The sequence below is a fragment of the Coccinella septempunctata genome, chromosome 5 (assembly GCF_907165205.1).
Source record: "Coccinella septempunctata chromosome 5, icCocSept1.1, whole genome shotgun sequence".
NCBI classification, from domain to species: domain Eukaryota; kingdom Metazoa; phylum Arthropoda; class Insecta; order Coleoptera; family Coccinellidae; genus Coccinella; species Coccinella septempunctata.
This window is the reverse complement of record NC_058193.1, coordinates 37,935,321-37,945,841: the sequence shown is the minus strand read 5'-3', so window position 1 is coordinate 37,945,841 and position 10,521 is coordinate 37,935,321. Positions and strand designations below refer to the sequence as shown.

The following is a 10,521-nucleotide window of genomic DNA, read 5'->3' as shown; positions in this document are numbered from 1 at the left end:
GCAAAAAGTGCTCCTTGACGTTCAAAACCTATTTCTCAAATTCCATAAAAAAATTCCAAGCAGTGTGAGAGTTATTAATAAAAAACACTTTTTTTTTCTATAATTTTAACACCCCGTATCTCGGAGAGGAAACATTTCTCGACATATATTTATATGACAAACTAGGGCTTATTTTCGATGTAGAATACGTGGTTAAAATTTCTTGGTTACGATTTGGACCACCCTTTTTCATCCCTGATAAATAAAACCGGCTAAGAAAATAAATCAATTATCTTCGGGGTCGAACCGTACAGTCCACCGGGGTAAAAGTTAATTTGTTGTCACCGCCAAAGAGACCGTTTTTCATCAGCATCGTGCCGTCGAACGAGAATGAAAATGGGCGAAATTAATTTGTAGGCCGATGTACCAGTACGAGCAGACATCGGGAGGTCCACTGCCCGTGGGATTTTCAGCCATCAACCTTTCGGTGAAATGTGTGACGACTCAGGCACAAATGAAGGGTGCTGGGCCCCACACGTCTCCTGGGGGTTCAGTTATCGATCTATCGACATCGAGCGTGACTACAAGTCCTCAGGTGAGTTACTTTTACGATTCATCCATTGCTGTATCTCGTTACCGAGAATAAATCTGCGAAAAGACTCAAAAACCAAACTATCGGTGCGATCAAACTTATAAATTCTTAGGGCTACTTGCGACTGTGTGCCCTCCTGTCACTGAAGAGACCCAACCGTAACCTATAGATCCTTCCACACTCCGGGCATGGATAGTCACCAACCAGATCTGGCCGCCGCTGTATTCTTCTCGAGTCTCCATTGTAACTGTGGACCAAAGACCTCCACTGTGACCTGTCTAACGCTAGTTGTTCCCAGCTATGATTGGCATTAACTGATTTTAAGGATTGATGCAGTAAATCCTTGAACAGCCTCCTGGTTTCCGAGCTCCCTCTATGAATTCGCCATACAGAGCTATTTTGGGGATTCTTGTGCGTTGCTATCTCAGAATGTGGCCTCTCCATCTGAGTCGGGCCCTCGTTACTTGAGTTATACAACTCGCGCGTTCAAGACTTCTGCATTTGAAACTTTGTAGAACCATCTGATGTGCATTATCTGTCTTAGATGACGTTGTTGCGTTTGTTCAAGCTGTTTAATGTGTCGCCTGTAGGGCGTCCAGCTTTCGCTTCCGTAAAGAAGCGTTGGGAGGACAACTGCTTTGTAAACAGCTGTCTTAGTCTTCATATTGAGGTCGTGATTTTGAATCACTGTGTCCTTTAGCTTCCAGAATGCCTGTGATGCCGAACTGATGCGGTTGTGTATTTCCGTGTCCAGGTTAGCCTTAGTATTTATGAAGCTGAAGTATTTGAACTGCTCGACCTGTTCTAGAGTTTCATCCTCCAGGCTGATATCTGTTTGAAGGTTTTCTGGCGGACTTACCAGGATTTTGGTTTTGTCGATATTGAGTCTACGGCCTAAAGGTTCGCATATATGTTTATAGGTCCAGCATTATCTATAGATCCTCTGGGCTGCTAGCTATAAGTGCGCAGTCGTCTGCATATTAGCATATTGAAGTTCCGTGATAAACTTTGTACGGGTTTTTGCTTTGAGGCGCTTCAGGGTTAAGCAGGCCTTTATGGAATCTTAATCTTATTCCAGCACCTCTTACAGGCATACTTTACAATATAACCGAAGGTTCTCGAAGTAAATTCTGGAACTTCTTCGGATAATTTTGCTCATCCAAAAACTCTTACATTTAGATCGTTCATCTCTTACAATTTTGACAGAGTTTTTGGGGAGACATGATCAAGAGCATCTGACTATTCAAAGAACCGGTTAGGTATGAGCTAACCCTATCGTAAAAGCCCCACCCAGCGGAAATAGATCAAATTCCACCCTCTACGCGAACCGGTCATAACGCGTTAGTTAATACTCCATAACTAGGGCCATATATAACGTTCAGCACACATAATCATCTTTGTCGGCAGGTGGCATATAACTCACCTCATTACGGCGGCCAACGAGTTGGCGGAAGTCCGCAAGCAGCGGCCAGTCCCCATCTGTCCGCCAGTCCCCAAGTTCCCAGTCCGCAGGGACAGACGCTGGACCTAAGCATCAGCCGGCTCTCCCACAGGTGAGTTGACCCCTCCCGTTATTTATTGTGGCACCGTTCCAAAGTTCATAACCGCATAAAACGGGACCGGGTTCAATTTGTATACACTTTGACGGTAGTTTGATAGTTGGGGGTGAGTATGCGTTTGTTGGGCGTGTTTCCGGGGTGTATTGGGACAATTAGAGTTTGTCCGGGGTTCGAGAGTCTGCATTTTGAGCATATTCATCTGTTGATGAATGAGGGGTGGTGCAGAAGCTTACAAGTTGTAGAAATTCTGTGAAATGACCTTTTTTCGAGTCGTTTTTGATGTGATCATGAAGAGATCTTCTCGAGTAGACGTTTTTCAAAGTTCACAGCTGAAGAAGTCTTATTGAGCGTTTCCTTCACCGAAAAGAATCAGTTTTTTGCACATGAGCACTATTAACCTAAAAGGGGCAACAATATAACAGCCGCAAACTAGGGCTGCAATTCGAAGAGTAGTTGCAGCAGCACCCCATGAAGTACCAGCTCATTTATGCTGGATATAATTCCTAGTTTTCAACTTCAGACTCCAATTCTCCGAATGCCCTTTGAAATTCAGCGAGAAATCCAGCTTATCTCCTAGATATTTTGAATTGAAGTTATTTTCCAGAATAGAGTTACCAAAAACTACGCTCAATTTTCTATATTTTCGATGATTATCCAAATGGTAACTCGAAACCTCGGTTTTATTTGGGTTAGGACGCAAAAGCTCGAAACTCGAAAAAGTAATTCCTCAAAATTTCTGAATCTGTATATAGATTATTCTCTATATATCTAAATTCAGAATTACGAAAAGCGAGGGCAATATCATCAGCATATATAAATTCCTCAGAAGAAATTGTAGGGATATCACGCAGATATAAATTGAAAGGAAGAAGTGCTAAAACTGATCCTTGTGGGACACCTTTATTCAAAATTTTTAAATTTCTACTATTATTATCAACAAAAACACTAAATCTTTTATCTGACAGCATGTTTTCTAGTAAGCGAACCATCTTTCTACCCTTCAGATGTGTATAAAGTATGAAAATCAAGCCATTCTTCCATACTGTTTCAAATGCTGCAGATAAATCCATAAATGCTATTTCTGTTTTTAGTGAGGCTCTGAACCTAATCACAAAAATTTCTATTTTTCCTGAAATTCCCTTGACAATTTCGCAAAGCTCTCGAATCAGACAAAAATGGATTCGGAATGTTAGAAAACCTACATGTAAAAGAAAATTCTTGACAAGCTTGCTAATTTTCCTTTTAACATCTGTTAAATTCTTATAGACATCGTCACAGAACCTATAAACTTGTAAGGAGCTTCTGCTCAGCACCTACATTCAGAAATTGTTCGTAAATTCCGATTTTCAAACCGCAACAGCAAAGACTTGAAAAAATCACTACTACTACCACCTTAAATCTCAGGATAAAAAAAAATTTCACCCTTCTGAAGGTTATAAGGGGGCTTTTTCACTAGTTAAGTAGGGTATGGAATTCCGAAGATTAGTTAATGCTCTTTGTCTGAACGAAATGCTTAGCTTTCACTTTTTAGCCAAAATATAAGGAAATCCTAAGCTAACTTGACATTTTCTATCGAATCAGAACAATAAGCAAACAGTCGAAGCTAAAAAACGAGTTCAAGCAAAGAATATCGACCTCTGATAACCTTAGCCTACTCAACCAATCTTCTTGAACGCTGTACATAACATTATCGAAGAGCCATTCGTATATTTCATCCCTTTTCAAAAAGGCTCAAGTAAAGAATCCAAATAGGCTCATTCTCTGGTTTTCGGCTTCTTTAATTCCCAAATCGTAGACTCGGCCCGCCTATCATGATCGAGGCGTTACCGTACGAGTCTTACGAAAAAAAAAAGAATGGTTTGGCGTCCTGAATCAAACTCGCAACTGTCCCGAATTGCAGCAACGCAAGTCCCCAGTACCAAACCAGAGAGGGGTCGATGCCGGTGCCCCCCGGCTTCATAGGTCCCCCCCGTGATGAACAGACAGAACCGGTCGATTTCTCAACGGCAAACGAACCCGTTAATTTCAGTGGCGTCCGACCGGTGGCTACGTTCGCCGGACCCATTCTGACCCCCGGCTCTGGATACAGCAGGGAGTCGTCGCCGGAGAGCGCCGGATCTCACTATATGGACGCCTACAGGGACTCCTCAGGTGAGAACTTTTCTTCTATCATCTTTCCCTTCAAACATCAAGGGCGTCGCCAGCCCTTGAGCTAGTTGGGGCCGAAGATTATAGAGTAGAATGATAGAAAACACCCTCATATCTCTAGTACTAAAAACCGTCTACATTTTGGTCAGTGAAAACACATTTGACAATCAGATGGCCCTGAAAACGTACTGTCAATACAGAAAACCTGTTTAGTAACAGTTTTCTGTTTTATAATTCAGGGGCGCGAAATTCGAATTCTATTCCAAAACGAAATCAATAAAACCTTTGCATTTCTGAATGTATTGAAGGAGTAGCAATTGAGAATCTTTGAATGGACGTATAGAGTCATAATTTTTCCTAAATTGGCCCTTCTTGCAAGGTATGCTTCCTGCATACAACAATTGACGTGGATGAACAGTTCTCAATCGACTTGCAGTAAAATGTTCATTGCACATGGTGTAGTCAGTAGTGTTTGCAGGCCTTTTCGCCCTGAAAATTTTATCATACCATACAATAATTTTCGAACGATATTTCGAGGTTTTCGCCAAGAAATTAGACAAAGATTTCAATAATTAGCAACTAGAACGAGCTTGATAAACAAAAGGCTATACGAGAATCGAAACATTCAAAACCTCCTTGATCAAAATGGCCATCTGACATCTCACAAAACTTCATTTGTCCCTCGAATTAATATTTTAACCAGTCTGAGGGCCTTAAAAACACATTTGAAACACAGATGGCGCTCACATCACTTTAGTCGTACAGTGACTCTATCAAACACAGTGGCGACAATTGGAAATTTAGCAAGAATATGGCGGCTTAGAAGCACAGATTTCAATTCTATGATCTCTAATTAGGAATGCGGATTGGCTCACGTCACGTCATGTGAACAAATCCGCCATATTCTTGCTAAAACGATGAAAAACGAGACCACAATTGTTGCCACTGTCTCGTTAGAGTCACTGTATTTAGTCGTACAGTGACTCTATCGAACACAGTGGCGACAATTGGAATTTTAGCAAGAATATGGCGGCTTAGAAGCACAGATTTCAATTCTATGATCTCTAATTAGGAATGCGGATTGGCTCACGTCACGTCATGTGAACAAATCCGCCATATTCTTGCTAAAACGATGAAAAACGAGACCACAATTGTTGCCACTGTCTCGTTAGAGTCACTGTATTTAGTCGTACAGTGACTCTATCGAACACAGTGGCGACAATTGGAATTTTAGCAAGAATATGGCGGCTTAGAAGCACAGATTTCAATGCTATGATCTCTAATTCGGAATGCGGATTGGCTCACGTCACGTCACGTGACCAAATCCGCCATATTCTTGCTAAAATGATGGAAAACGAGACCACAATTGTCGCCACTGTCTCCTTAAGCCCGTTTGTAACAGCCGAGAATTCTCTAGAAAATTTACTCGAGATTTCATGCGCCGTGAATTATGTTCCGTTACATACGCACTTTCGGTAGAATTCTCTGTTCAGTTGCGTACTAAATAGTCTCCGCCCTTTTCTTGCGAGAATTTTGTAGAGAATTCTCCAGAGAATTCTCGGCTGTTGCAAACGGGCTTTAGAGTCACTGTATTTAGTCGTCCAGTGACTCTATCAAACACAGTGGCGACAATTGGAAATTTAGCAAGAATATGGCGGCTTAGAAGCACAGATTTCAATGCTATGATCTCTAATTCGGAATGCGGATTGGCTCAAGTCACGTCACGTGACCAAATTCGCCATATTCTTGCTAAAATGATGGAAAACGAGACCACAATTGTCGCCACTGTCTCCTTAGAGTCACTGTATTTAGTCGCTTCGTTTCCTATCTTTCTACTCTATAATCTTTGGTTTGGGCGGCATTTCTCTCATCTACATCGCTTCAAAATCGACAAATTTCTAGGCTACACCCCAATGAGTCCGCACCCAGGCTACGGTATGACTTCGGTGGCCAGCGACTACCCATCCAACCCCTACACAGCGCCTTATCCAGGTCCAGGTGGATACGGATGTAGCACAGGCGGTTATCCCGGCTCTGTTACCACGGGATATCCTGTACCGCCAGGGGGTTACTCCCCGAACCCTTGCTACTCGATGCCCCCTCCTCAACACTCCCTATCGCAACACGAAAAGTCTTCGAGTAAGGACGGAAGGTGAGAGATTGCGAGATATGTCCGAATACACCTTTTTCTATACTGCCACAATTCTCTACAGCATTTCCGGTTGTCCCAGAACGGACAGGACACATATACAGGCCCATTCGCAGGAGCTTAAATGTCCAACGCCGGGCTGTGATGGTTCCGGCCACGTGACGGGGAACTATTCCTCGCACAGGAGTCTCTCGGGCTGTCCTAGAGCTAACAAGCCGAAGAGCAAACCGAGAGATGGACAAGACTCGGAACCCCTAAGGTAAAGGTCGAATTTTTCGGTTCTTTTTTATGTTGATTCTATCGCAGTATTACTCAAGCAACCAAAAAATACAGGGTGGTCCAGATCGTAACCAAGAAATTTTAACCACGTATTCTACATCAAAAATAAGCCCTATTTTGTCATACAAACATATGTCGAGAAATGTTTCCTTTCCGAGATACGGGGTGTTAAAATTATAGAAAAAAAAATGTTTTTTATTAATAACTCTCACACTGCTTGAAATAAAAACATAGGTTTTTAGCGTCAAGGAGCACTTTTTGCATAATATCATTTCTTTTTTATTTTACCAGTGGCGTCCGTACTGCAGCGAGATTGAATATTTTCGGATAAAAAATGATACGCTACTGGTTTTTCCGACAATAAAAATTACTATTCAAATCCTTATTCAATTTGAAGCAAATTCGGTCTTTTGACTTTTTGCTGTACGAGGCACCGTTTCCGGTTAAAAAAATAAAATAAATTTTGGCGATTTCTTCATGCATGAGAATGTGTTTTATTTTTTTAACCGGAAACGGTGCCTCGTACAGCAAAAAGTCAAGAAACCGAATTTGCTCCAAATCAAATATGGATTCAACTAGTAATTTTAATTGTCGGAAAAACACAGTGGCGTATCATTTTTTTATCTGAAAATATTCAATCTCGCTGCAGTACGGACGCCACTGGTAGAATAGAAATGAAATGATATTATGCAAAAAGTGCTCCTTGACGCTCAAAACCTATGCCTCAAATTTCATAAAAATATTTCAAGAAGTGTGAAAGTTATTAATAAAAAACATTTTTTTTTCTATAATTTCAACACCCCGTATTTCGGAAAGGAAACATTTCTCGACATATGTTTATATGACAAACTAGGGCTTATTTTTTATGTAGAATACGTGGTTGAAATTTCTTGGTTACGATCTGGACCACCCTGTATAATTTCACCATGCGAAACTACTGATTTCATCAAGACATTAGTTTCACGAAACCAAGCACACATAATCATTATAAATATTAGCATGCGCTTATTTGACATTTTTTCTTTTCTTAATTTCCAACTCTTTTCCCTCTTTTAAAATTTTCAACACTTTTCATGCTATCAGATGCCCTATTCCTGGTTGTGATGGATCTGGCCATGCGACAGGAAAATTTTTGTCCCATAGAAGGTAATATCTTTATGCAGGTGTTGATTACAGAAAATTTCCACCGAAATTCATAACGAAAGTAGATGAACAATACCGTTGCTAGACCACATTTTATAACTTTTAAATTGAAAAAGCTCAGCCTATAATTTTTGGTTCCCTTTTCGCATAAATTAGGATTGTATAAATAAAAATCCTTCGTCTATTCCTCACAATGTATAAATTTGTCGATAACTAATTAATTTGAGGCAGCAGCATCATTTATTTAGTCACTAAGGCAGTTGCTTCACTTTTAAATCGTGCTCCTGGCTCACTTCGTCAACGTCATCTAGAAATAAACTATCGGTGTCAAATCCGGGATGTACGGCACGCGATCTTATCGAAACAAAGTCCATAAATACGATCTAACGATGAATTGTCCGAATCTTCAGCGCCTCCGGATGTCCGATAGCCAACAGGAACAAGATGAGGGTCCTCGAGAGTGGCGGATCCGTGGACCAGCACAAGGCGGCCGTGGCGGCGGCGACCGTCATGAAATTCGAGGGGGTGAATTGTCCCACCCCCGGATGCGACGGCACTGGACACATAAACGGGTCCTTCCTGACCCACAGGTCCCTGAGCGGGTGTCCGGTTGCCGGGCAGGGGGTTAAAAAGTCCAAATACCCTGACGATATGTCTTCTTTTTACTCGAAGAATTATTCAGGTAAGAACCGATTCATTTGGAGGGTGAAAACGAGACGAATTCGATCGGAGTGCGTTCAAACCATAGACTTATAATGTCTATGGTTCAAACATGCCTTTAAGTCATAGATAAGGGTTAATCTATACTGTAAGTCCATAGACATAACCGGGTGTAGTCTATGTGTAAGTCACATTGTTTAGTTTTTCTTCTTCCTGTGATCAGTGATTTCTGGGTTCCAGAATTCGTTTCATTTTCACCCCTGTTGTTGTGAAGTTCCGATAAAAATGTAACAAAAGTAGTCATTTCGATTAATTTGTAGAGGAAATGCTGATTGATGATAATTTTAACTACTTCTCAAGATATTATGGAGAGAAAACATATAATTTGACTAAGATGGAGATGATTTGAAGTTGCCCTTAGAAAGAAAAAGAAAATGCAATTCCCGAGACAATTTTCAATTCGTGTTTTTAATTCTTCACTTCTTATTCTTATTGTGGCTGCTGACTTCAAAACGAAATCCAAATCATTTCCTCCGTAAAATAATCATTAGAAAAAAAAAACAACATAAAAGTTGAGAGTGCCTTGGAAACATTTGAGAATGGAATTTCCAGGCTTGGAAAACAATGGCAATAACGAGGATCTCATGACCTTGGAGGCGGAAATATCCGAACTGCAGAGAGAAAATGCAAGAGTTGAATCTCAAATGATCAGGCTGAAATCAGATATTAATGCCATGGAAAGCCAGCTCAACCACGGTGAAAAGGTAAGTTCTCATCTTAGAAAACAATTAGGAATTTCGACCCTCGAAAACCAGAGGATCTTTAGGAAAATTCAAAGGATTCTTACTCCATTAGGTACATATTTCCATTTTGTTCTTTCATGTCAGTCCTCTCAACATTCTTTCGGGAAAGTAAGAAATTTGTACAAATAAGAATGAAATTTATTTTCAATTTAAATTGAATTTGGAAGAACACTTGATGGAGTTCTATGATCATATGTCATTAAAGAGTCTCTGCCTCTGACAGTTGAAGTAACTTCTACTGGATTTCTGTGAACCAGTGAAAGTGATAGCGCGGGTTATTTCAAATTTGTCCTCACTTCAAGAAAAGAAAAACTCTTCTTCGAAAGCACTAACGTCTTTGTGTACCAGATTCTTCACTCTTTGAACAAAATATACCTATAAAATGATGAAAAGGTTTTTGCAAGTACAGATGGAGAAAGAATTCAAGTAGTGATAGTGATGAATTTGTTCCCCCTGTGTCCTGGATACCTCATTTCTAGACGACTATATGAAAAATAGCCAAAATTATAAATTTTTAAGGAAAAGAACGCCAGGTGTTGATCGAATGATGGATAAATACTTCAAATTTGAACCGATCATATTTTTACGACAGATTATTATTTCTGTGAACCACTCAAATGTCCTAAGCCATATTTTCGCGATTAAGACGCGTGAAGCGTCTGTAAGCGGTGCTATTCGAGCGAATAAGTCATGACGTCAGTCTTTAGCGGAACCTGGCGGTCTGTGGAGAGCGCCTGTGTCATAGAGTCATCTTGTCTCTGGCCTATGTCGTCTTAAGCGGAAAGAGGTAATATAAAGAAGAAGAGAGAATATGTTGTTTATATCGAATTTGATTTGAATTCCTACTAGGGAAGAGTGCTTTTATTGCCAATAATGCAGTTTCTGCATTATCATTTAGAATAAATAAATATTTTTCAAATAATAGCCAAAGAACAGAAATTGAAAAATTCACAATTCGATTCGCTGCCTAATGACAACGACAGATGACTCAACCATCAGCGATATTCTATTTTTGCGACAACAAAATTAATGACGTCACGCTTAAAGACGCTTTAAGACATCGATTAAGACGCTTAATCGCCAAAATATGGCTCTATTCCCATCATAGACATATAGACTCTCTCTATGTCTATGATTCCCATAGACATATGTACTCTATGTCTATGCTTATTCCGAAAAAGGCATAGACATAGAGACTCTATGTCTCTA

At 40.4% G+C, this 10,521-nt stretch overlaps 1 protein-coding gene across 3 annotated transcripts in view; it reads left to right on the top strand.

Annotated features, from left to right (window-relative positions):
* The window catches only part of LOC123313852 (myelin transcription factor 1), a 267,619-nt gene that overhangs the window by 254,944 nt on the left and 2,154 nt on the right, over positions 1 to 10,521 (top strand). Inside the window, exons 11-18 of one of the 3 annotated variants that reach the window (XM_044898928.1) lie at positions 397 to 574; positions 1,979 to 2,124; positions 4,160 to 4,281; positions 6,181 to 6,430; positions 6,492 to 6,686; positions 7,790 to 7,852; positions 8,260 to 8,531; positions 9,122 to 9,273. In XM_044898928.1, the coding sequence (XP_044754863.1) occupies positions 397 to 574; positions 1,979 to 2,124; positions 4,160 to 4,281; positions 6,181 to 6,430; positions 6,492 to 6,686; positions 7,790 to 7,852; positions 8,260 to 8,531; positions 9,122 to 9,273 (1,378 nt within the window). Of the gene's footprint in view, positions 1 to 396; positions 575 to 1,978; positions 2,125 to 4,030; positions 4,282 to 6,180; positions 6,431 to 6,491; positions 6,687 to 7,789; positions 7,853 to 8,259; positions 8,532 to 9,121; positions 9,274 to 10,521 lie in introns of all 3 variants that reach the window. The other 2 variants (XM_044898925.1, XM_044898927.1) reach the window with 2 other exon arrangements.